The following is a 27210-nucleotide window of genomic DNA, read 5'->3' as shown; positions in this document are numbered from 1 at the left end:
ATCAAGTGCTCCTTAAGTTGACATGTAAATGTTACTGCACATAAGGTGAGTATAATACTAGAGCCTCTGACATTACTAAGCTACATTTTAAAAAGTGAATAATCAATATGAAAATGGGTCCCTTAAACATTTAGCTATTCCCATTAGTATTTAAATTTTTCACATCATTTCCGCTTCAAGAAATAATGACATTTACATAAAACTGTGAAGTGTCACATTTAAATTGAAAGTTATTTTTAAAATTAATTTCGAACATAAATACCATCTAATTACACTTATCTTTTTTTCTGATCTCTCTTAGAATACCCAAAGGATAAGCAGTTCTCAAGCCACTCAACCTCTTGCCACCCCAGTAGTGTCTGTGACAACTCCAAGCCTGCCTCCACAGGGACTTGTATACTCAGCAATGCCTACAGCCTACAACACTGGTGAGCCATGAAGCCTTTTGGGAGGCTTTATTTTCACTGTCTGGTGATGATAAACATGTACTTTTGTGATCTTTTAAAGTATACTTATTGATTTAGTTTTTTTAGATTTAAATTTAGGTACATTACAAAATCTATGCATGCCCTTAAAAAATTAAACAAGGGGGCTGGAGAGATGGCTTAGCAGTTAAGGCGTTTACCTCCTGGTTCAATTCTCCAGGACCCACATAAGCCAGATGCACAAGGGGGTACATGCATCTGGAGTTCGTTTGCAGTGGCTGGAGGCCTTAGCGTGCCCTTTCTTTTTTCTTTTGTTTTTGTTTTTTTTGTTTGTTTGTTTGTTTTTGGTTTTTCGAGGTAGGGTGTCACTCTGGCCCAGACTGACCTGGAATTCACTATGGAGTCTCAGGGTGGCCTCGAACTCACAGTGATCCTCCTACCTCTGCCTCCCGAGTGCTGGGATTAAAGGCATGCGCCACCACACCCGGCAACGTGCCCTTTCTTTCTCTCCCTCTCTCTCTCTTTCTCTCACCCTTTCCCCCTCCCTCCTTCCTTCCCTCTTTCTTTCACTCACTCAAATAAATAAATATTTTTGAAAAGTTAAACAAAATACATTGATAATAGGATGAATTGTGTAAGTTATTTTATTTCTGCAGTATCTCCTGACAACAAAACAAGTACATGTTATCAAATGTACCCTAAAAATGTCAAGGAGAGGGGTGTAATTGAGGTACTTTTATGTGGTTTCTCATTATACAGTCTCTACACTTTTGAAGTAAGTTGTTTTTCTTTATGATGTTAACTGTGAGTCCCTTTGGGGATGTGGCAGGTGCCTAACTGTGGTGAATAAAGCTGTGTTCTCTCTATAGCTGTTGGTCTGTGCTGTTTGCACCTGAGTGGCAAAATGAGCACTTTGCTTGTTTTTTTTCCCACAGACATTCACTCTTTGCTGCTGAGAGGAGCCTTTCACTCATTTATGTTTATCTAGACCTTTAATCTTAAAATACTCCAGTATGGAAGTCTGTTAGGAATGCTTAGGATCACAGTGAATGGAAGGGTACTATTAGCTAAATGTGCCAGGATTGCCATTCTGGAGGGCAGAAAGTGCATGTGGCTTCACTTTCTCCCTGGCTTAGCCAAACACGTATTGCTCAAAGAGGGAAGAAATAAATTATACCTTGCCTGTTATTCAGAGACTGCAGTGCATGGAAGCTGTTCCTCTGCAAGAAGTAGTTTCATGAGTAGTCGGTGGAGAAAACTATGTTCAGACTTCAGAGTAAATGCTTTGGCACTGTTCTCAAACTGCTGTCTGCAGCTAGTTGAGGTGGAAGAGCAATTGATAGGTTTAACTATGATTTCAATGCCAAGTACTAATTCTTTTAGAACAGAAACTACTTTTAATGGTTTTATTGGGGAAAAAAAAAAAAAAAGCTTCATGGGAAATGGCCATTACCTTTTCCAGTTGTCAATATATTAAAAAAAAAAAAGCCTAAATCTATCAAACTTAGGGTATGTAAATTAAAGCTTATTACTACCACAGGTTCTGGACTAAGGCCAGGGATTAAGCATTCATAAAAATTCTGTTTCAGTATGTAATCAGAAGCTGTATTCAGCGTACAATGCTACAAACATTTTTTTTTCCCTCTCAAGTATGTTCTAGATGAGGAAACAGAACATAGTTTAGCTGTTAACTGTATACAGGAATTCCTTCATTGTTACAGTTTCTAGTTTATACAATGAGAGTGAGAAAGTAGAAAAGGAAGAAACTTGGGTGGCCACATACCCAGAGGAATACTGACTGGGAAGGTAGAGCGTAGACTAGATACCAAAATTAGAATCCAATTTGCTGAGCATTTTCATTGTAGGTTTCTAACTATATTTCCACTAACCTTATTTTTAGAAATGCATTTGTTTATTAAAAATGTATATATGTATATAATGATTTGACTATATTTTAGCATATTGAATGTATGTATTTATAAAGTCTAGAACATTTTTTCACTTCATAAAAATTAAACTAGTGTTTGAAGAGATGGCTCAATGAATAAGAGGGCTGTCTATGCAAGCATGAGGGCCTGAAAGGGTCTGAGACTACCTGAATTCAATTCCCCAGTACCCATGTAAGCAGCCAGTCATATCCATGCCATCTGTAATCCTAGTTCTTTGGGGAACAGAAGCCAGAGAATCATTGGGGCTAGGGAAAATTGTGAGCTCTAGAATTAGTGAGAGACTCCATCTCAAGGAAATACATGAATGAGTGATAATGAAGGCCACTCGATGTTCTCCTTTGGCCACAGTATGTAAGCACATCTGAAAACATTCATACATATACCCCCACCACCACACACACATACACAAATATACAATACAAACAGAAAATAATGAAATCAGATCCCCTTGAAATGACTTCTCTCTCAACATCCATCTCCTTCCTTCTTTTTTTTTTTTATAATTTTTATTTATTTATTTGAGAGCAACAGACACAGAGAGAAAGACAGATAGAGGGAGAGAGAGAATGGGCGCGCCAGGGCTTCCAGGCTCTGCAAACGAACTCCAGACGCGTGCGCCCCCTTGTGCATCTGGCTAACGTGGGACCTGGGGAACCGAGCCTCGAACCGGGGTCCTTAGGCTTCACAGGCAAGCGCTTAACCGCTAAGCCATCTCTCCAGCCCTCCTTCCTTCTTTACTCTCTTAACACGACTGTTCTTTTTAATGTTTTCATCTCATGTATATTTGTCTTTTTAAGACATGAGTTTTATCTTCTGGAGTATATCACTTACCTTACTATACACATTTAGTGTCAAACATGTCAGGAAATAGGTAAAAGAATGATTTGAAATAAAAGTCTCTGCAAATGAATCATAGACTTCTTTATGCTCATCAGTACCATCACTCCCAGCTTCAAAATATATGCATGTGTATTTACTAGACACTGTGACAGACACTGCCAAGCACTGTAAATGCAAGAGTACATAGTACTGTGGAACCGGGGTCTATTGAGAGAAAGATACAGATATGAACCACTAGGAAAGATCTATGCAAGTTGTGTCAAGGGGTATCTTTCAGCCAGACCACAAGGACAGGACTCTGCCAAGCAAAACAGGGAGAGTGTCACAGGCAGTGCAGTTAGAATTGAGATTGGCAGGCTGGAGAGATGGCTTAGTTGTTAAGGCACTTGCCTGCAAAGCCTAAGGACCCATGTTTTCGACTCTCCAGATCTCGTGTAAGCCAGACCCACAAGGTGACACAATTGTGCAAGGTCACATGTGCACACTAGGTGATGCAAGCATCTGAAACTCGATTATAGTGGCTGGAGGCCCTGGAGCACCAATTCATTCATTCATATTCATTCTCATTCTCATTCTCTCTCTCTCTCCCTCCCCCCCCTCTCTCTCTCTACCCTGTCTCTCCCCTCCCTCCCTCCCCTCCCTCTCAAAAGAAAAGGCCAGTTTACTGGGCTTGCCTCAAACAATTTTTTTTTAGTTTGGGATTGGTAAGATGAGTGGGGATTTATTGGACGTACTGTAGATTTTTTTCATTATCCTGAAATATTGGATAGAGAAGAGCATAAGTCCAGTATTAGATTTGAGGCATTTGTTGAGATGTGTAAATGGATATGCCAGTTAGACCACAGGACAAGTCAAGTGGTCAAAAGAACTTGAGAGGTCATCAGGGTAGGAATCAGTATGATAGGTCCCACCCTGGCTTCTGTGGGGATAGCTGAAACATTTTTAGGGCACATAAACTAATAAAGAATAGTTGTGACAGAAACCTGTGCACCAGCTGCGCTGCCTATAGTTAGTTCTTTTTCTTTAAAAAAAAGTGTTAAGTCCATAGGATGGCCAAGTGCTTTTAGACACCTCTCTTGAGACATGTGGGGAAAAAAAAAAAAAAAAAAAAAAAAAAAAAAAAAAACCTTAAAAGTAGAATAGATTTTGTCACCTTTCTTTAGAACTAAATGGAAATGTCAGGTGTTAAACAATGAACTGAAATAGCTCTAAGTGTGAGTGACATCAGATGTCCTGCATCTTGGTTGTCATAATTATGACTGAAGCATGCATACAAAATGTAACTGTATTATACTTCTGTGACATAGGAAGATTTTCATGAGAGGGCTGGAGAGATGGCTCAGCGGATAAGGCGCTTGCCTGCAAAGCCTAACTACCCACCCCAGGTTGGTTCCCCAGAACCCACATAAAGCCAGATGCATAGTGGCCCATACATCTGGAGTTCATTTGCAATTACTGGAAGCCCTGGCGTGCACATTCTTTCTGTTTCTTTATCTCTGCTTACAAGTGATTAAATGATTTTTTTTTAAAAAAAAGAAAATAATTCATAAACTTAAGGTGATTTGCCTACAGTGAAGGAGCTGTGATAGTTCCCATACTTAAACATGGTTAATTTTGTCATGATGCATTTCACGTTTATGTCACTAAGTTTAGTACCAGTAAGAAGGCATTCTACCTCTTTCCTGTTCCTCCTTTACTGCATGAAGACAAGCTAATACAGATTGGGTCCAGGGCTTCTCTTTGTTCCAGAGGACAGTGGTAAGCACAGTTATTTATCATAGTATTGTCCAGCATAGTCTTGTAGTAACAGTAACCTTCCTTTGTAGATTACTCGCTGACCAGTGCTGACTTGTCGGCCCTACAAGGCTTTACTTCCCCAGGAATGCTGTCTCTGGGACAGGCTTCAGCCTGGCAGCAGCACCACCTAGGACAAGCAGCCCTCAGCTCTCTTGTGTAAGTAACTGGAAATTTCTCTGAGGTTTTACTTATGGGTATCACACTCTTTGTAATAGTTACAGTCTTTTACCCTGGGCTCTCTTGAATAGTCCTGCCATAAGTCTTGCTCAGGTGGGTGCATGTGTTAGGAGAAAATACTTTCTTAGCATGGGGTCTAGAGAGTAGCTGAAGTGCTGAGCAAACCAGGCATTCCTTGAAGGGACTTAGGGAAGTGGGGCTTTGCTTTTCAGACATACTGAGACTTAGCTGGTATCAGGGGCCTGCCATGGCACAGATGCCACTTTTGCCTCAAGATTCTCAGGAGCTTGATTGAGGCAGATGGATTACTTGAGTTCCGAAGTTGGGGACCAGCCTTTCTAGCAACATAGTGATACTTAGTCCCAAACAAGAAGCCCCAGGGAAAAAAAAAAAGTGTTGGGCTTGAAGCATAGATGTGGGGAAATGTGATACCCTCCCATGCCTTTCTGAGTTCCTCAGACTTGCTGACTGCTCCTCTCATTGAACATACGAATCGTATAACTTATTTTTTCTTTTTCTTAATTTTTATTCATATTTTCCATGATTATAAAAAATATCCCATAGTAGTACCTCTCCCCACTTTCCCCTTTGAAATTCCATTTTCCATCATATCCCCTCCCCATCTCAGTCAGTCTCTCTTTTATTTTGATGTCATGATCTTTTCCTCCTCTTATGATGGTCTTGTGTAGGTAGTGCCAGGCACTATGATAGGTCATGGATAGCCATGCCATTTTATGTCTGGAGAGAGCACATATCTCACAGTTGACATGAGACTAGATCGAGATATTGTGTCAGAGGAGAGAAGAAACTAAGCAATGAGAGACCATGAACAGAATTCAATTTGCCATGCTGTTCCTCTGTCTTTTTGGACCATGCACAGTATTAGACACAAACTTTTTTTCTTCAAAGTTGAGCTGCAAAAGTACCAAGAGATGGAGAGATATGATTTCTTTTTGTGCCATACACTGAAGGAGATGAGCAAGGGGCGGTCCTGTGGAATTCTGGCAGGATCTGAGATCCTGGGCTCTTTTTAGGCAGGGAGGGCAGGGTCTGAAATGCAATATTATGCGTTATTACAGAGGAACTCTCAAACCCCCTAACCTATTGTTTTTGTTTTCATCAGCGCTGGAGGGCAGTTATCTCAGGGTTCCAATTTGTCCATTAATACCAACCAAAACATCAACATTAAATCAGAGCCAATTTCACCTCCCCGGGATCGAATGACCCCATCTGGCTTCCAGCAACAGCAGCCTCCACCTCCACCTCCACCACAACCCCCACAGCCTCAGCCACGGCAGGATATGGGGCGTTCCCCTGTGGACAGTCTGAGCAGCTCTAGCAGCTCCTATGATGGTAGTGACCGGGAGGATCCACGAGGAGACTTCCATTCTCCAATTGTACTTGGCCGACCCCCAAACACCGAGGACAGAGAAAGCCCTTCTGTAAAGCGCATGAGGATGGATGCATGGGTGACCTAAGGCTTCCTGGCTCATGTTTATACTTTGTGTTACTGCAGTGAACTGCCCTACATATCTAAATTGGTAAATAAGGACATGAGTTCAATATATTTATATGTATATACATACATATATATCCCTTTACATATATATGTATGTGGGTGTGAGTGTGTGTATGTGTGAATGTGTGTTGCATACACAGAATCAGGCACTTACCTGCAAACTCCTTGTAGGTCTGCAGATGTGTGTCACATGGCAGACAAAGCACCCTGTAGGCACAGACCAGTCTGGCACTTCCTTGGACTACTTGTTTCGTAAGATAACCAGTTTTTGCAGAGAAACGTGTACCCATATATAATTCTCCCACAGTAGCCTGCAGAAACCTAAGGGGCCCCCTACTTGTTTTATTTAACTGTGTGGTGACTATAGTTACTTCGGGGAAAAAAAAAATGCTTTGTAGAACAGAGCAGTAGAAAGCAGGAACCGAGAAAGCAATACTGTATATAAAATGTCATTTATATTAATTACCCAACCTGGCATGGGTCTCTATTGCAAAGGGGTGCATGGGAAAAGGGCTGTTGATATTTAAAAAAACAAACAAACAAACAAAAAACAATACAAGAAAGCCCCACACATAACTGTTTTGCACGTGCAAAATGTATTGGGTCAAAGAAGTGATCTTTAGCTAATAAAAAGAGAGAGTAGAAAACACGCATGAGATATACAGAAATTACTAGCCTAGAAATATAGAGCATTAACAAAGTAAAGTTAATATATTAAGTTATAATTGGAGTATGTCAGAAGTTTCTTTTTTACATTCATATCTTAAAAAATAAAGAAACTGATTTTAACTCATGTATATTTTATATGAAAGAAAACACCCTTATGAATTGATGACTATATATAAAATTATATCCACTACTTTTGAACACATTCTGCTATGAATTATTTATATAAGCCAAAGCTGTATGTTGTAACTTTTTTTTAGAGAATAGCTTTATCTTGTTTTAACTTTTTAGTTTTATTTTAAGAGGGGAGAAAAAACACAGAAATATCTTGCAAACAGAACCTTGGAAAAAAAAAGCCATGAACACTTATTCTATATATAAATTAAAAGTTGAGCCAAACTCTTTGTGTATATAGCATCTTAAATATATTATCACCTTTGATGTAAGTACCTATGTATTGTATGGTCACCAGATTAAAAAGTATATTTTTGTGGATTGCCGCCAATTTGGGGGGAAAGGCGAAGTCCTTATTAAGTAGAGTATTCACTGTTTAATATTTACTATTTTGTTAAATATACTGTACTTTGGATTTTAATTATTAGCCCAGTTTTTTCAGAGGATTGTATAAAGGGGTTTTTCCCCTCACTGGTGGTGAATGTGTGAAGTTACATTGTAATCCTTGTGCTGTATGGGGTGAGCATCATTATATATTTTGTATGTGTACATAAATAGCAAAGTGGCAAAAAAAATTGGTGTTAAGTTCATCCTACATAAATATAAAATGTGTTGTTACAGATTTCATAAGGCATTATTTAAAACTTGCCTTTTGTGAGGAAAAAAAGTAGAAAAAGATGACCTAACTTAACTGATATTAGAGAAAATGGCAAAATAGTAGATGAGCACAAAGGTTTTATAAGTGGTAAATGATTAGCGAAAAATATTTGTGGGGAAAAGGATTTTCCTTCACCCCCCTAAAAGTAGAATGATGTAGCTGGTTGCAAAATACACTACCATTTCAACTGTTATATTCATTGAAATAGCTCTCTAATAGGAAGAAATTCTCTATGGTGCAGGTCTTGACACGATTCTTGCTGTCCTGATTGACATTAGTGCCACCCTCAGCTTGGATGTTGAACAAGGCCTTACTTTTGCAGGACAACTCATTGTTGATAGCAAGTTAATCCGTTTACTGGGCTTGTGCCATGAACAAAATTCAAAGTCCTGTATATCTTTTATGATAGATTTTTAAATAGTCCTTTTCCTGAGAAACTTAAAAGGTTTAAAAACTACTGCTATTTTATATTTTAAACTTAATATTAAGCAGCTACCTACAGTTTTTACTTATATTTTATTTTCCCCCCTAAGTTATGTTCCTTGTGGCATTTGAGGAAAATGCCATGTGACAAATCAGCAGCCAGATCTCCTGACTGACACTTAACTATTAGGGACAGGACAGGCTGCAGATCAAGATCATGCTTTACTGGCAATTTAAGTAGCAAGTTTTTATAGAAGCCAAAAGTGGGGGATAATGTTTTATCTCCTCTCTTCAGTGTCGACATTTGGCTCTTATTCAGAAAATCTTTATTTTTATTTTTAAAAAGTACTTAATTACAGGCACATTTCTTCATAAGGTCACACCTTATTGAAACAAGACAGTCTCCCAACACTGACTTTCCAAGATAATCCTTACCACTTTGTAAACCATTTATAGCTTTGAAAGTGTTAAGCGATCCTTTTGTTATTATTTATGCATGTCCATGAACTTCTGCTGTATATTGGAATAGGAGTTAACATTCACATTTACTGTCTATTTTCTTGTGTGCCTTATGAGATGGCTTTTCTGACTGTATCTCAGTAGTCTTTCTTTCTATGCAGGTTTATAATCAGTACAACTACTGTTTTCTAAAGTAATACTACACAAGGCTCGGAGTTTGTATTTAAATTATACTGACCAAGTAACAATGTATTCCTTTTTCAGGAACTAAATATCTGACTGTTAATCTTTTTCCCATATGCCCAGTGTGATTTGGGGCATACAGACTTGACATCCTTCACCCAGACACTCATGTGTGAATACATCCACATCCACATCTCTTGGCAGAAACCAACTTAGAGTGGGGAAGATTCTGATGGTGTTGCTTTAAAACCAACTTTTCTTACCCTTTTAGACTTATGTGTTTTGTATGAGACACCATCACAGGAAAATTTTATCCCTTCAGAAAAAATATTTTATTATTAAAAAACAAAAACAAAAAAAGCTTAAATTGCACTGGCTACAGGAAGTCCCCACCAGCTGTATTTCTGCCAGCACTCTTAAGTGGTTCTACACTGAGAGTGAAAGTCACCATTGTGCGAACACAGGTGGTCCCAGTCAAAACTCCATCTTTTGAGCCCTTATTACATCCATTGTGTTATAGACTAAATCAGGGGTTTGTTCTGAAAGAACAATACATGTTTTACCATTTCCTTTCTCAACTGTAAGGACTAATGTATTAACATAATTTCTGTATTAACCATCATGCGCACAAGAAATACATAGTAAATAAGGAACCTGAAAACTCCTGGCATTGAATCATAAAAAAAAGCTAGATGATTAGAATGTGAAAAAGATTTTACAAATGTAAAACTTTGATTTCTCTGTAAAAACTTTCTTCACTTTGCTGTGCAAGAAGACACTGCTTTGCTATATTTAAAATGGCTTTTTTAAAAGAGATTTATGTATTTGGTAAATGTTTGTAGTCAACAGTTCACACAAAGAAGCTGTACACGGTTTGATCATGTAAAACCGTTTGGCGGCACAAGCTGGACTTTGTTGCCATCCTTGAGATGAACCTTTTAAGAAAAATAAGTTAATCTCAATTTTTCCCTGAATGTGTTGTTTTTCTTCATTATACAATAAATATTATAGTGAAGTTTTTATCAAATGGTTAAGACAATGCTAGAGGTTGTAAACTATTTGTCTCCTGCACTCACTCCAGTAAAGACGGCCTGGCTCTTACCATGTATCTAGACTCTGTCATGTTTGCCTGGGGGAACAGTAAGTAAGGTCTGGTTTGGCCACCAGGCATCCCCATCCCCCGAAGCTGTCTTCTTTGCTGTTGGTTTCCTCATGTTGAGACATGACCATTAGCCTCACCTTGCAGCATCTAGACAGCAGGGGACCTTAGGTAGTATAGCAAGCCATCATGTCCACAATGGGGGTTAGCCTGATTGTGCTGTGATTTTGATAGGATTATCTAAATCCATTTTGGCTCCAAAAACTACTCACCAAAAGTATCCCAAAGTGTGTAGAGGGGAAATGGATATTGAAGCTATCATTAAGTTCCATTTATCTTTAGGGGATGAAAAGATCTTTTTTTTTTTTTTTTGTCCATATTATATACATACTGAAGTAGAAGCAGCAGGAAACAGCTGTAGTTTGGAATTTTACCAGTATGCTGTTAGGGCCTCCTTGTAGGTCCTCTTTCTCTGCCATAATTGAGCCAGAATAGGAAGCAATTGTCTAAGCCTATAATAAAAAAGAAATCCTTTGGGGCTGGTGAGATGGCTTAGTGGTTAAGGCCCTAGCCTGCAAAGCTAAAGGACCAAGGGTTGATTTCCCCAGGACCCATTCACAAGGTGGCACATGCATCTGGAGTTCGTTTGCAGTGTCTGGAAACCTTGGCATGCCCATTATCTCTGCGCCCCCCCCCCACATAATTTTTTTTTTTTTAAAGAATGAAAAATGGCCTCTTCCTCTTATTTGCTAAGCAGATTCTTGGTGTCAAATTTGCATGCTAGTTTTGCTTGTCGGTTATAGGGGACTCTTATTAGAAGATTTTGAAAGCTAGTGGCTAAAAATAATCACAGCTGCAGCTACTTAACATTTATTCACTTGGAGTTCTTGTCAGCTCCCACGGTGCTTTGTTTTAGGCTTAGTCTTGGTTTAGAGCTGATGTTGTGTTTGAGTGGCACCAGCCAAGAATGATTTTCACTTGGAGCCCAGCACCAGCTATAGAGCTGCAGCCTACTCTGTCCAGTGATTTACCTGGGGGGCCAAGTAGGTACTGCATGTGGATATGTGTCTATATTCTCCTGGCTAGAATGAGGTGGCTCATTGGTGGAAAAATACCACAGAGATGATGTGTCCTCTGCATCATGGAGTTGGTGGCATCAGTATATAGTAGAGATGTATAACCATCCTGACCAGGGGTAAGGTTAAAGTATTCCCTTCCCTTTGGGGAGTATCTTGCACCAGACCATAGGTGTCATGTGTTTAGCATCTTTTCTTCACCTGTTATTATTGTAGTAATTGCCTGTTCTACATTTATTGGCATTCTACTTACTTGGTGACAATCTTCATAGACTTATGGAAATATGTTTTATTCTATGGGTTTGAATTAGGTAACCTTCCCCCAAATAAACTTAATGTGTTTTAAATGCTTGGTTCTCAGCTGATGGCAGCCAGAGACTTACTGGAGAAAGTGTGTTGGGGGCAGGATAGGGATATTATAACCAGTTCCCCTTCTGCTGTTTCCATCTGCTGTGGAAGATGTGAAGTTCAGCCTCTGCTCATGCCATGCTTTACCCTGCGATCATCAGCTGCTTTGTCCCAGCAATGAGAAAGTAACTTACAACAGAAAATTGGAACTAGGGAGTGGGATTATTGCTGCTAGAAATCTGTGTGGCTTTTTTGATCTTTTGGAAATGATTTGTGGAATGAATATGAAAGGATTTTGAAACTTTAGGACTTGCAGTGCTAAGTACAGTTTAATGGATTCCTATGGGAGCTGAAAGACCTAAATGCAGAAATAACTGGATTGTAAGGCTTGGTTTATGAGGGGATGAAAGAGCTTTGTCCAGACTGGGCTAGAGGCAGTTTGTATGAATGTTACTGCATTTTTCCTGTGTCCTGAGAACTTGTGTAGTGTTGTACTGCATAGAAGTGGAGTGTTGTAAGCAGATGAATATGGCAGAGAAGGAAAAAGTTTGAACTGAAGACTATACAGCCACTTCATCTGCAGTTGTTTTAACTCATTGACATTAGGCCAGCTGTTCTGCCATGGGACAGCAGGAAGCATGCTCTTGAAAGTAGGGGGCTAGAACACTGAAGGAGTGTCGTCCTCAAATACAGCTTTATTCCCCCTGAATTAGCAAATGTGGTAACCCACCTGGTACTATGGAGTGTAAACAATGCAGGCAAGGTGGGGTCATCAGATTTGCAATGCTGTTTTTTGGAAATGGCCACTCAGTGAGGTAAAAGGCAGTATTGTTGGAGTCCTTGCCTGTAGGCCCAATGGAGACATGAAGATAAACTGGATTGAAGTGGTGACCCCAGGGTTTTTTGAGATCCTGGGACTGTGGGACAGGGGCCAATAAGAGCTGCCGGCAGGGATGGAGTTTTCCCCAGACTATGGGCAGTCAAGCTGGAGGGACAGGGTTGTAACCCCAGAGATTTCATCACTGATGATAGATATTAGACCTAGAGCTACAGGATCTGATTGTTTGCCCTGTTAGTTTTAGATCTTTATTGGTTCACTGTTTCCTTGCAATGTCATCTTTTGCAGTGTGAATGTTTATTCTGTGACATTATGTAGTTTTGGTTTTACAGTTCACAGATAAGAGACCTTGGACTATAAGGATATTTGAACAGTGTTGGGCTTGATAAACTATGGGGATGTTTAAAGTGGGCCTAAATGCATTCATTGCATTTTATGGTTATCAGTTTATGGGGGCCAGGGTGGAATGGGATGGTTTGAGTTAGGTGCTCCCCATAAACTTTTGAGTTTTGTTGCAGTTACTTTCTCATTGCTGGACAAACACACCCGACCAAAAGCAGCTTATGGGAAGAAAGGCTGTTTTTCAGGCATACAGATTCCAGGGGTAACTTCGTCACCACAGAAGCTGGTTCACTTCCATAGAGCCGCAACACAGAGGACAGCCAGTGCCAGCACTCAAACTGGCTATGAATTCACCTTAGGGCTGGACTATAAGATCTGCCCCCAGAGACACTCCACCAGCAGGGTGCTGAAGACTTAAGTAGGAAGCTGAATCAAAATTCCCTGAGGCTATATGGGGGAGGGGCAATCAATCACATTCAAACCTCCACATGTCCTCAGTGTTAGGACATTGGAGACATGAAGATAAACTGGATTGAAATGGAGACCCCAGGGTTTTTTGAGATGTCTGGACTGTGGGTCAGGGGCCAATAAGAGCTGCCAGCTGATGGGAGTTTTGGAGGTGGAGTCTTGCTGGAAGAGGTGTGGTGTTGGGGGCAGGCTTAGGGTGTTACAGCCAGCTCCCCTTTGCTAGAGTTCCACTCACTCTCCTACTGCTGTTGTCTGCCTGCTGTGGCAGAGATGTTCAGCCTCTGCTCATGCCACTCCTCCCTTCTGCCTTCATGGAGCTTCCCTTGGAGACTGTTAAACCAAAATAAATCCTGCCCGTAAGCTCTCTTGGGTTGGTTGCTTTGTCACAGCAATGTAAAGTTTAACTGCTACAGGAGTATAATTTGTCACTGATTTTGTTCATCAAGTCCTGCATTGGCCACTCAGGAGCTCCCCACCTGGTCAGTTCCCCACACTCTTCAGACACTCCTTACCCCCACTTTGGCATGTCCTTGCTTCTACCACCACAAGATGTTCTATATTCGTATTTTCTGCCTCCCATATTGGTCTTCCATTTCTCCAGGGATTACTAGAGGATGGTGATTTGTTTTTCTTGTTTAATATTTTGTTTATTTGAGAGGAAGAGGCACGTAGGGCCTTTAGTCACTACAAACGAACTCAAGATGTGTGTACCACCTTGTGCATCTGGCTGGCTTACATGGGTACTGGCAAATAGAACCTGGTTCCTAAGGCTTCACTGGCAAGTGTCTTAACTGCTAAAGGCATCTCTCCAGCCTGAGGATAGTGTTTTGAAACAGAGGTTTAAGCACTAGTTGTGCTCTTAGTTAAGTTTCCCTGCTTTTCTTCAGGCATCCTTATTGCATGACAGTGTTCGCTTTGCCGTTCCTTATTTGTAGCTTATTTCTCTTCTGGCAAGAAACCCAGCTTTTAACAACTGATCATTTATTCCATCATGCATCATTTAAGAATTGTCAAATATCTGTTTGGAGAACATATATTGACTGTAGTTGGGGCTGGGGGTGCTGCTTTTTACCTTTGGCCCTGTATTATGAATTGAGATGTTTATCATAGTTGTTTGCTCCCAATTCCCTTCAGTGTGGGGGTTTTCCATCTGTAATACAATTAGGCTTGTCTGCTGGTATTTGGTTCTATTTTGAATACTATTCACACATTATAGTTGGTTTTAGTTCTTGGTTTTGGGATTATATTAAATATAACTGAAATCTTACCTTCATGTGTGAGATCTGGGAAACAAACCCAGTGCCTTACACATGCTAGACAACCATTTCCACCACTGAGGTTCCTCCCCTAGCCTCATTACTTCATTTCTAAGCGCAAGACAAAGATTCTCAGAACTGTCCCTCTTTGCCCACCCTCCTTCATATCTTCCACCAAACCCCATATTGATAACCAGTTGAAGTGGGCAAGCCATCTTTCCCTTTCGACTTGAGCTTAATAAAGTTTCTTGCTTCTTCACTATTTGTGTGGGTCTTTCTACAATTCTTTGAATAAGATGCCAAAACTTAGAAACACCCCAACAGAAACCACCAGTAACAATGTCTAGTTTCCTGGGTAATTTTCCTTTTGCACAAGTCAGCAGCTTTGATTTTTTTTCACTAACAGTTATCTGGAAGTCATGCTTTAAGATCAGTCCATATAAACCATCATGTTCTCTTTCTGGCATCCTCATATTCCATGGTATGGATGTGCCCTTGTTAAAACCAGGACTATGGCACATGTCTTTAATCCCAGCACTCGGGAGGCAGAGGTAGGAGGATCACTGAGAGTTCAAGGCCACCCTGAGACTACATAGTGAATTCCAGGTCAGCCTGGGCTAGAATGAGACCCTATCTCGAAAAACCAAAAAAAAAAAAAAAGGACTAGACATTTGATGTGACACTGATTTCTTCCAGCCAAGGGTAAGAATACATGTTTTCCCACAACTTTGCCAAGAGACTGCTACAGGTATATATATATATATATTTTTATCAGTGTGATGCAAAAGAAATTACAGCTCAGTGTTTTAACCTACCTTTCTCTAATAATGGTTTAAATGTGTTCTTTTATGTTGGGGGCCAATTTAAATTGCTTGTGTATAAATTGTTCAAATATTGTTCAATTTTTGGCCCTTGTCCCTCAATTTATCTTAGGGTGTGTGTGTATATATGTATATGTGTATATGTATGTACATACATACATGTATTTTTTTTTGAGGCAGGGTCTTACTATACATGTAGCTCATGCTGGCCTAAAACTCTTGTGCAGAGCCCAGGCTCACCAGGAATTCATGTCCATTCTGCCTCAGCCTCCCAAGTGCTATGATTACAAGTGTGTGCCACCATGCTCAACTATATGTCAATTTTTTATGAGTTTTTGTTATAACAGAGATGTTAGCCCTTTTTATTGGTCCATTAATATTTCCTCTTAATCAGTTATCCTCTTTTGCCATTTTGTGGTCTTTTGTCTTGCAAATTTGCTTTTCATTTATGAAGGGATGGGGATGGAGAGGGGAGTGTGGGCATACTGGGGCCTCTTCCTGCTGAAAATGAACTCCGGGCACATATGCCATTTTGTGCATCTGGCTTTATGTGGGCACCAGAAACTCAAACTTGGGCTGCCAAGCTTTGCAAGCAAATGCCTTTAACTGCTGAGACATACTCCCAGGCCGTATCTTTCAATCTTTTATTGCCTTATGGATTTTGAGTTATGAATGCCTTTCCTATGCCAAAGACAGAGAGGAATTCACATGCTTCCTTGCACAGCTCCGTCGTGTATGTTTAGAACTAATCCATCTGGAGTTTATTCATACGCATGTAGTTAACTGTTTGACTTATAAATTGCTATGTAACTTTTCTCATATTTAGTAAAGCCCATCTTCACTTCATAGATTTGAACTACTACCGGTATCATAGACCTAGTTTCCATGTACATTTGAGTCGAATGCTAAGCTATGTTTATTCCACCATGAGCACAAACTACTATCAATGGTGCCCAGAAATGCAACTACAATCCCCCATTATCTTGGCTTCTTACTTCTGGATATAAGTTACTCTATTCTCCCTCTATTGAAACTTCATGACCCAGCTGACTTGAGTCCTTTCACATTGTGAATGTAGTTTCAGTCCCCTAAGAAACATTTAATCTTCCTACTGTAAAATTCCTGGATCTGCCCATGCACACAGCTTTCCCTCCAGGTGCTGTGGATGGACTGTCAGCACCCTTATTTAGGGCCAAATCTGCCATTTTATAGAGTAGAATTCAAGTCTCGAGGTCTCGCTTCTGCAATTATCCCTTCTCTCTGATCAATCTCTTCTCACTTCTAGGGCTTCCCCTCAGCCTAAAGCATGCCTTTTTATACCCACTTAAAAAACAAAACAGCTGGGCGTGGAGGTGTACGACTTTAACCCCAGCACTCGGGAGGCAGAGGTAGGATCGCTATGAGTTCAAGGCCACTCTGAGACTACACAGTGAATTCCAGGTTAGCCTGGGATGGAGTGAGACTCTACCTTAAAAAACTAAAAAATAAATAAATAAAATAACAAACTACTATCCCAGCTAGGGCTCATAGAAGGATACTTCTATCCCTTCTAGTTTTCTTTGAGATGCTGAACATATTTAAGTTTCTGTATGTGATGCAACCTAGCAAAGATAGGTACTCCATTGCGATGCTACAGGGATACTGAAAATGAAGACAAGTGCTAAAAGACTCGGTGGGAGAGGGGACATGAGATCTGTGGGTGATGCAATAAAGAAGTGCACTAGGTGCTGAGTGCTGACAGCACATACTACATAGGAACAGGATTTGGGAGGGGAGAGAGCCTCAGTCATCTCTGAGCACTGTTCAGGTTGGCAGTGCCGATCCGGGACCAACCGGTGATTAAAAGCACAGGCATAGCCCTCTGCAACTCGTCCACTGAGAGGACTTAGCTTAGTTTCTCCCCCTGTAAAATGGCAATAGTGAGGGAGAAAACACGAGTTCCTGTGTACAGCTCTCAGGGCAGTATATGGCATGTGGCAAACACAAAGCACCATGAGTAGCGTGTGCTTCTGGCTGTTGATCAGTTTTTCCCAGAGAAATCAAGACTCTGGGTCTTTTCCACAGGTGAGTTTAGCCTAAAGCCCTGAAGGTCCCATGTGACTTTTCTTCATTTCACCTCCTCCCTTCCCTCCACTGTGGGTAGGGGGATCGTGCTCAACTGAGCTTACAGCCTTGTCTCCCTGGGGCTATCTATACGCACAGCATTCTGTACTAACTGGAGAATCCTTAAGCTTTGACATAAGCATTATGGCCAACCAACAAACCACCCCTCAAAGACACCAAAATGCAACAAAAACAAACTTTGTGGTATTTTTTACATGTGTCTAGCAAAATTATGAAGCATGTTATATATCAGGGAGCTGCAGTTTGCTGATTGCCTCTTTGTCCTTCTACCTGGTGAGCCTTGCACAGTGCAAGCCCTGGGCTGTCAACTGGAGCCCAAGCATGAGGCACAGACTTCGCCCTACCCACGGATGCTACTGTCCTCATATCTCATAGCTTTTATGTTTCTCTGAGACAGGTCTCACTCTAGCCCAAGTTGACCTGGAACTCACTCTGTAGTCCCAGACTGGCCTTGAACTCATAGGGATCCTACTTCAGCCTCCTGAGTACTAGAATTAAAGATGTGTGACACCTCAATCCACACGTTTTAATTCTATACTACCAAGCTCCACATTTTAAAGAGAGTCATTTTTCCTTCACAGAAGAAATTATTTTATTCCACTTGAGAAAAATACGGGATACATTCATCATTCCCGTGACCTTCTCACAGTACTCTGAGCCCCTGCCTGTTGAAGTTAGTGGTGGTGACACAGAAATGTGTAGCTCTTGGCCACAGTGAGCATAAACATCCAACTAGAAAAGTACTTATATAATCCAAGCGTTTCCTGTCCTGGCATTCACAGGTTCATCTGTACGAAAACATTTGATGTTGAAGGGAATTTAAATTTGTTGATTGAACCCTGGGTAAGTTGCCTTTTACAAACTGAGAAGAGAAAGAAATTAAAGGCCTATCTTGTCATACTCATCTCCTTCCATGGTCAGATCTAAATGTATTCCTAGGTCCCAAGTATCTGCCAAATGCCCCACCCATCCCTAAACTTGGCATTTGGGCAGCGTGTTTTCCTCCCTGTCACCTTCTGCGGATGAGACTCCAGCCACCTTAGTCCCTTCCCTGTAGTGACAACCCACCTACACACCTCTTGCAGGACATGGTCTGGCTGCCATGTTCAGGGAGGAGGGCTGTTTAAACCTCAGGCTACTCCCTCCCTCCGGTGTCAAGCTCCCTCTTTTTAGGACTTTCTGCAATCACTTGCTGTGGTTTGGATACTTTTCCCACAGGCAAGTACCTTCAAGGCATGGTCCTCATCTTGGCATTATTGGAAGGTACAGAATCTTTAAGTAGGACATATTGAGTAGGCAGTTAGGTCACTGGGGGTATGCCCTTGAAGGGAATAATAGGCCCCCAGCCCCTTCATTTTCCCTCCCTCATTCCTGGCCATAAGATGAACAGTTGCTCTACCACACACTCCCCCATGATGTGTGTCACCAGAGGCCAACTGACCATGGATTGAAGGCTTTGAAATAAACCTCTCCTCCTTACAAGTTGCTTATCTCAGGTATTTTGGTGTGGTAATGGAAAGGAATACACACCTCTAGCCCTCCCAAAGTCTCTGGTCTTTAACATTATGAGCCACATGGTAGAGGTTTACTGATAGAGGTTTACTCCATGGGCATCTACAAAGAGAAAACACTGCTACCTTCTGGTTCTTAAGAGTGGAGTCAGGGAAGCAGCAAGAGGAACACTGTTCACAGCATATGGTGGTATGTGTGTGTTGGAGGGAGTAGTAGTTGCTCTTGCCAGTGCTGGCCTGGCAGTGGCTCAGCCTTGGTGGCAGGTGCATGTTCTCTGCACCACCTGCCAGCAAGGGCTCCTTCCAAGAAGCTGACTGGGGGAGTCCAGGCAGCTATCACTATGGAGATGCCCCTCACATGAAACTGGGGAGTGGCCACATTGTGTACAGCTTAAGACCTGCCCATGTGTAGAACCACAATCTCTAAAAGCATGAGGAATAGAACTGCTGTTCACCCAATACCATCGCATTCTGGATGGAGGCCTTTCCACAAGTGGCATTGACTTCGCAAGGTTAAATGAAAATATGAAGTAGGCCTTGTTATAGCTGTCATCTGTCACCCACTAAACAAGGTGACATATCAATACTATCTTCTAGCACCTTTCCTGGGGAGACACAGAATAGCATATCTCAAAACCAATCCCTGTCCACCACCCCCACAAGCAGGAAGGGACACTGCAACTGGCGAGTAACAAAACCAATCCCTGGGGCACCCATATGGTATGTCTCTTAACCAAGGCCACTCCGTCCCTCAGAACACATCCAACTTTGGGGTTCATACAGGGCTGCTGTGAAAGCCCTCACAACAGTTCCCTAAGTAGCATCAAGAAAGGGCATGGGTCACATATAAACGTCTGTCTCACTGTACCTCTGAAAGCTAAGAGGAAGTTGAGGTGGTGGTGGTTGGGATCCAGAAGCCTAGGCAAGGCCAATTCCTCAGAGTCCAAGAAACAGAATACTACACGGATTTCTGAAACTGTCCACACATCTCAGGAAACAAAACCCAGCACCCTCAAGAGTGTTTGACAAACACAACAGCTATGTACATCATGAACCAACTTCCAAGGCTTGGCTCATTCTCAAATCCAAGAGCTCAGGTCTCAGCTTGGGTGATCTGGCTATCTGAGGAGGGGAGAGTAGACACTGGAACTGCTAACCTGGGAGCTTGCCCTGGAACTGCACTCAGTGCTAGTGAGCCATTGGGGACTGTGGTTGTGTTCAAGCTATTCGGAGTCTCCCTGGTAGCTTGAATTTTAAAATAGACCAAGTAAAACACTGGCAACACAATCCCAATTAGCAGCATAACGAAGACAGCATTCCACCACTGAATACCACAGTCTGCACCATCAGATGATGGCTTTGGGGGAGCAGGGAGAAGCGGCTGACCTAGGGGTTCCACGCAGCAGCTGTCATCATGGAAAACATCAGAATGCACAGCCCGCTCAATGTTCTCGTCAATCCCCTTGAAGAAGTTCGTCAGCTGGCTGCCCTGCACGTCTGGCCCTGCAGTGTCTTCAGGCAGCTCCACCAAGGTCATTCTCATCTCAGAGGACGGGCTTCGGAGAGGTGTAAGTTCTTGGTGGGTCTCTGTAAGGATCCCATGGTTCTTCACTGGAATCTTGATGGACTTCAATGCATATAAATCTTGTTCTCGGATGAAGTTGTTCACTTTCTTGATATCCGCCACCTAGGGAGATCACAGATATATGCATATCATATGCATGCCAAGCTCTTCAAAGGAATACCCAGCTGGGTCCTTAACCTGGCTGGGTCCTCAATAAAGAAGCTGATGGAAGCTAGAAAACTGTACCTACACCTACATTTCTTTTTTTTTTTTTAACACCTACATTTCTTTAGGGTGATGAACTCTGGCTTTGCTGTTTTGGCTTGTACTCCTGGATGGCTAACTTAGAAATCAAACTTTGCCTACTTGGAACAATTTGGGGTCAATTTTGGAAACTGTCTAAAGTGTTGACCACAGTGAAAACACTAGACACAATGCAGCTTTCTGGTTCTCTGACTTGGAGTGAGTGCCCTTGTCTGTCTGGGTTCCCTCTCACACTAGAGTCCAACTCAACAGCGGCCACCAAAGTGCACTCACCAAGCCTGGCCAGACTCCACTCAGTCTCCACTGCTGGGGAGACCCCTCTCCAAATGTGCCCTCCAGACTCCCAGAGCACTACAGGAAATAACAACTTATTCTCTGAATAACAGTGACCCATAATTCATTCACACTTCTTAACATGAGAAACATGTAGGAAATCATCAATCAAATTACAAGTTTTTGACTGAGATTTTCTGTTCCAAATTTACATCAAAGGAGCACAGCTGTGCATTTTACCAAGTAACACAAAGTTTATGGCAAAAAAAGGGTGGAAAATGTAAGCCAAAAATTAAACTCCTCCTCAATCTAATTTTGAAACATTTCCAGAAGCATTAAAAATGGACTCCACTGTTTTCCTCATAGGTTCACTTAAACCAGAATGTACATGGAGCCCACATGGCTTTAAATCATACAGACCCTAACTCAAGCCCATCATATCTTTCATTGTAATTATTTAGAAACTACTTTAATTATTCCATTGAAATGGTGTATGGTCATTTCTTACTATGTTAGGAGATGTTAAGAGCTTTTTGGTCTTTGTCTCTACTAAAGTAATAGCAAACATATTTAGCTCAAATAGAAACTGCAGTTAGTGGAGACATTATATAGTCACTATTGCTTTATTAGAAATCAGCATTCCAACTTGCCTACTCTATCACCAAAGCCTTTGGTAGGAAGATTTGTCAGCTTATATTATGCCAACAGAAGCTGATAATGAGAGTTAAATGTACACGTCAGAGCAAATGAAAGGCACTAAGGATCCCTGGAGACCAGCTTGTACTTCCTTGGAAAAGACCCAAACATCCACACTATCTTTTTTTAAACTATATTGGACTTTGTTAGATAAACAACAGACACGTTTAAGGAGGTAAAGATTTTTTACATCAAGTAGCTTATACAGCCTTAGTTAAGGCCATAGTAATTTGTAACAGTGGTAACAAAAAGTTACAATTTAGGGAAAAACACATCAATTCTAGAAATACTTTCCTACTTACTTTGCCATTGTTAATCACTCTGAATGCTAAAAACATAATTAAAGAGAAAGACAGAGTTATATAGATGCATAGCACAGGCTAGACCATGCAGTTCCAAAAGAGAGAAAACTACCAATCAAATTAGCTACTGTCAAGACAAGGTCAGAAGAATAAAAGTAGTGAGAGAAGCAAGCATGCCAAGGAAATCTTGGATTACCTACCTGGCAATTCCAGCCCCCTAAGGCCTTAGGTCAAATGTACTAAAAAGACCACACGTGGTCTCACACTGTCATTGTGCAGGGCAAGGCAGAGAAAACATGCCCTTATCAGATGTTCCTGACTAACCCTACCCTTTCAGAGCCCAGTGTTCTTAACTAAAGGCACTTCTACGTGCATTCTACACCTAGCTAAAAAAAGGGGGAGGGGCTTTGCTGTTACAGTCAGCCCCTGGTCACCTATGGGGGTCAAGAAAGACAAGGGTCCCTCCTGCTCCTTTATGGGGACAGAGGACCAGGGACAGCTTACTTTGCAGCCATACTGAAGAGCCAGCTTGTTGAGGCTGTCTTCCTGGGCCAGCTCCCGCTGCAACAGGATCACGTCACCTGCTCCAGGCTGCCGAGGTTGCTGGGCACTGTTCTTTGGGCGCTCCTTACCCCGTGGTCGTAAAACCACCCGGTGTGACTCTTCCTCAGAGGAGTCTCCTGAATCCCCACCGCCATTCTTGAACATATAAACATGGCTACTTGGAGTCCTACAGACGACGGCTGGGCCTTGGAAGGTTTTGGCTGACACTTCTGTCTGCCTCATTTTTACACTGAAAACCAAAGTGCAGGGTTAATTCCACACAAGTTCTATTCATTCCTCCCCAGCTTCATTAGGGAGAAGTATCTTATTATAGTAATTCCACCTTTTCATAATTGTTGCCAATACTCAGCAAAGCCCATGAGAACAGAACAAGAATGTCCTCACACTGGCTGAGATGGAAGGAGTGAGGCAGATGAAAAACCTTTCCAATTGCATGTTTTGTGAAGAAAGCAAGATTCCCTTGCCTTCTCCCCTATCCAAAGCTAGGCCTCTTCCAACACACATATATAAAAAGAAACTTCTGTTTGTGGTGTGAGTAGTGAAAAATTGCTTTGGATAGTGGTAAGGAGAGGCAAGCACTGTTCTTGGCTTCCCCCACTGAGAAACTTATATTCGGAACCGCTGTACATAAAAGCATTCAATATTTTACTTAAAGTATGTGCATTTCTTATTTGGGCCTTGGATGGCTTCATAGTATGTGGGGCCAGAAAAGGGAGAAACGCCTGTCAAACTGACCATGTTGACGGGTTTCTTACTGTTCCTGCATTCATTACATCCCTTTTTACTTTTCATGTCATCGGGAGCCAAAAGCAGAAGCCACAACCCTGCCTTTCCCTCTCCAAGTGTCTCAAATGGGATCCAGGCCTGAACCTCCAACCAGGGAGCTGAAGGTATCCAAGAGTTGGCCCGGGCCTCTTCCGAGTCACAGGGATGGGGCGGGAGGGGGCATGGGCGGAGCCTCCGCGGAACACTGCAGCGGAGGAGGGCGGGGCCGAGAGTTCAGGGCGCGCTGGACGGTGCCTCCCTCCACTCGGGCCTGTTTCCCCTCAGTAAAAGGGTGGGACGTCCCTAGGCAGAAGCTAACAAAAAAAAAAAATTCCGGGATCTCCCCGCCCCTAGGCCTACGCTCCCTAACTTTCTCCAACACATCCTCCAGCTCTGGCCCCTGGACCTGCCCTGCAGTCACCGCCACCGCCCGTAGCTACCCGACAATCGCCTGCACCAGGGAGCGGCAAGCGACGTCAGGCCGCGGTGTCCCCACGAGCTCACACGACCCCCGAGTCCACCCCGCGAACCCCTCCGCCAGGCCCGGGTACCTCCACTCGACTCCCAGGCTCCGCCGCGCCCGGCCACTGCAGCACCTGATTGGCTATGAAATCAGGTCTTCCGGGGGCGGGGCCTGGGAGCCAGCCAATGAATCAGAGGGGACGGGCACTGACAGCGACAAGCGATGCTGAGAGGGCGGGGACAGGGATGGGGGCGGGGCCACGGCGGGGGCGGGGCTCGCGCTCCCCGACCTGACCTTCGCCCTGCGTGGCCATGCCCGCAGCTTTCCCGGACGTTTCAGGTACGGAACTTGAACTCGGTCCGCGTGGTGGGCACGGCTTTCTTCTGAGCCCCGGGTTGTTTTTCAGCAGGAGAAACCTTTTGCCCGTCTGGCCTCCGCGGAAAAATGGGGGCACCCTCCAGCTTCATCTAGAAGGACGCGGGCTCTTTGCCCTCCTCCACAGCCTCTGAGGGCCGCACTGGAAAGATTTCCCTCCTCGATTCCTGAGTTAGAAAAGTGATCGTTACAACACAGACCACACATATACCCTTAACACGTTAAGTGGTGGGGATTTCTTAAAGATGGTGGTAGACGAATGCACGCCTGCCTATATGGGAAGTGAGGCGACAGGGTGGCAAGATCGAGGCCAGCCTGATCTAACTAGAGAAACCCTGTGCAAAAAGAAAGAAAAGAAAAAATTATGAAATAGCGCTCACATACTATGGCACTAATGCACAATATCGGAAATGTATATGCAAAAAAAAGGAAATATGGCTGGGGATGTAGTTCGGTTAGGAGGGGATTTATCTAGCATAAAACTCAGTTCAATCCCAGATAATGCATAAACCAGGAATGTTGGTATACACTTGGCCGGTTAAGGCAGGGGGATCAAGAGTTCAAGGTCTTTTTTGTTTTGTTTTGTTTTGTTTTTCGAGGTAGGGTCTCACTCTGGTCCAGGCTGACCTGGAATTAACTCTGTCATCTCAGGGTGGCCTTGAACTAATGGCAATCCTCCTACCTCTGCCTCCCGAGTGCTGGGATTAAAGGCGTGCGCCACCATGCCCGGCGAGTTCAAGGTCTTAATCATGTAGAGTTTGAGGTCAACCAGGCTAGAGACTCTGCCTCAAGATAAATAAACCAAAAAAAAAAAAAAAATCAAAATAAAAGCAGGAAGGACAGAGAGAGAGATCTTCAACTGAATAAGAAAGACAGTAAGAGAGGAAAGAAATTGGGCAGGTTAATATAGCAAAGAGTGGAGATGGCCAACAACTGGGCGGGGGTGTTTAAACCTCGCTAGAAATCAATGCAAGTATTAACATAATAGCCTCAAAATAAATAACAAAAAAATCAAAAGCAGGAAGGATAGAGAGAGACCTTCAACTGAATAAGAAAGAAAGTAAGAGAGGAAAGAAACTGGGCAGGTTAATATACCAAAGAATAGAGATGGCCAACAACTGGGCTGGGCTGTTTAAACCTCACTAGCAATCAATGCAAATATTAACATAAGAGCTCAGAAATCCCTTGTATGGCTTCTGACCGATTTAGAATTGAAAAAAAAAAAAAAAAAAAACTTCTTGCTCTTAGTGGCTAAAAGCCAGGACCATGACTACCTCTGCTGGTCCACCTAGCCCTTCCTTTCATGCACACAGCACTTCTCTCTGGCTTTTCAACATCCCAGGCCCTCACCTTTGTTGCTCCTTTGGGCAGGAACATCCCTGTCCATGTCCTTTTCTCCACTTGTCACATGACTGGACCATCTGACACTGAGGCCACCTTCTCTGAAGCCATTCCTATCCACGTGTATGCTTTAAGTGTCTCCTCTGTGCTCTGTCACAGCCCAGGTCTCTCACAGGACTTCCCTACTAGTTTACTTGTTTGGTTGCCTGAACCCTCTGTCCTTGCACTGTTGTCCACTTCAGTCATCATTCAACTTTTAGTGGTCAAGGCCACATCAGCACTTAGGTATTCATTAGATAAAGGTTCAACAGGAGAGAGATGTTAGGGGTCCTGTACCTAGGAGGACAGTGACAGCACCCCATCCAAGTGTCTGTCCCAGGGTTCCTGCCTTGGACCACTAGCTACACTTCTGGCCAAAGAGACTGGCTAGGGCCTGGTGGATTTGACAAGTCAAGACACACAATTTCAAAGTGTGGATTAACAGAGAGAGAAGTCAGAACAGATTTGTAATGCTGCATTCCTACAGCTGTCCTCTGGTCAGTGGCAGTGGCTGTACTTGTTCACATGTCCAGTGGAAAACAGACACAGAGTTGGTAAGATGGGAGGAGGGCCAGAAAAAAAACTGGATTTGCCTGAGGTTGCACAGAAGGTTAATGGTAGCAGAAGGTATGATGGGGGATGAAACAGAGCCCAATGCCAGCTCTACACATTATTGCCCTGTGGCCTTGCCCTCATCCATAAATCTTCTGAGTCTTGGCTTGTGTCTTCTACTGTGTTGTCTCTGAGGCCTGGGGTAGATATCCCGTCATGCCTGGAACAATTCCCAGTATGCCTGTTGTCACAGGACAATTCTGAGTAATGCCATATCCCTTCTCCTCATGCCTGGTCATGCCCACACTTCTGGGCATGGCAGTTTGCCAGTGTGCTGTGGCATATACATATGTAATTTATGAAGCCGCTAGCAGACATTGCTAGTTCATCACAGAGGCCCAGATGACTATCACTTCTCAAGTCAGTCATGGCCTTTGGGGGATAATGAAGTCAAGAGGGCCGGGCCATATCGAATGACATTAGCTCTTGAAGGGGACCCCCTTGGGTTCCTTCACCTTTACAGCATGCACACACAGTGAGACTCCATTGCAACCCTCACCATAGCCTCATCAGACAGGTACCTTCATCCAGGACTCCACGCTCAGATCTGAGACTGAGACGCTGCCCTGGTGTGAGCAGCTACAGGTTTTAGTTCTCCTCTGATCTGGAACAGGTTTGTCAGGTGAGGCTTAAATTGATTTGACCACAGCTTCATTTGTGTCAGACTCAGTCAGCTCCCAGGTCCAGGGGTGGGGAGACACCTAAAGATGAGAGCCTGTCAAACAGGGCGAGCTGTCCTAGGCAGTTGTCACCTGAGGTCACCATTCTTCCAACCCATTGATGAGTCCTGTGCTGGGCA

The 27210-nt window shown here is 42.8% G+C and overlaps 2 protein-coding genes across 13 annotated transcripts in view; one reads left to right on the top strand and one right to left on the bottom strand.

Moving 5' to 3' along the window:
* Positions 1–10378, top strand: part of Mef2a (myocyte enhancer factor 2A) — a 123313-nt gene extending 112935 nt beyond the window's left edge. For all 7 annotated transcript variants that reach the window (XM_045144970.1, XM_045144967.1, XM_045144968.1 and 4 more), the window contains 3 exons: positions 302–428; positions 5041–5167; positions 6312–10378. In XM_045144970.1, the coding sequence (XP_045000905.1) occupies positions 302–428; positions 5041–5167; positions 6312–6666 (609 nt within the window). In that variant the 3' untranslated portion in view covers positions 6667–10378. The remainder of the gene's footprint in view (positions 1–301; positions 429–5040; positions 5168–6311) is intronic.
* Lysmd4 (LysM domain containing 4) lies at positions 5862–24238 on the bottom strand. Of its 6 annotated transcripts, none has more exons than XM_045144979.1 (4): positions 23552–23916; positions 22757–23045; positions 20540–20840; positions 5862–6238 (listed from the first exon to the last, which is right to left on the bottom strand). In XM_045144979.1, exons 1-4 carry the CDS (start codon positions 23584–23586, stop codon positions 6219–6221), a joined length of 645 nt encoding a protein of 214 aa, XP_045000914.1. In that variant the 5' UTR covers positions 23587–23916; the 3' UTR covers positions 5862–6218. The 6 variants fall into 6 exon arrangements, with proteins under 6 accessions (XP_045000914.1, XP_045000913.1, XP_045000910.1 ...); XM_045144980.1 differs by lacking the exon at positions 5862–6238 and adding an exon at positions 22253–22278 and having other exon boundaries at positions 20703–20840; positions 23552–23967; XM_045144978.1 differs by lacking the exons at positions 5862–6238; positions 23552–23916 and adding an exon at positions 24039–24059 and having other exon boundaries at positions 15987–20840.
* Between the last annotated feature and the right edge of the window lie 2972 nt (positions 24239–27210).

The sequence above is a fragment of the Jaculus jaculus genome, chromosome 3, assembly GCF_020740685.1.
Source record: "Jaculus jaculus isolate mJacJac1 chromosome 3, mJacJac1.mat.Y.cur, whole genome shotgun sequence".
NCBI classification, from domain to species: Eukaryota; Metazoa; Chordata; class Mammalia; order Rodentia; family Dipodidae; genus Jaculus; species Jaculus jaculus.
This window is presented reverse-complemented; position numbering and strand designations above follow the sequence as displayed.

Bases quoted from the DNA above. Each gene is read 5' to 3' on its own strand.
- Lysmd4 (XM_045144975.1), bottom strand. From the start codon at position 23,586: ATGAATGCAGGAACAGTAAGAAACCCGTCAACATG. The intron at 23,046-23,551 runs GTCAGTTTGACA...TTTGGTTTTCAG, and splicing joins GTAAGAAACCCGTCAACATG to TGTAAAAATGAGGCAGACAG. The intron at 20,841-22,756 runs GTAAGCTGTCCC...TGATCTCCCTAG, and splicing joins CTCTTCAGTATGGCTGCAAA to GTGGCGGATATCAAGAAAGT.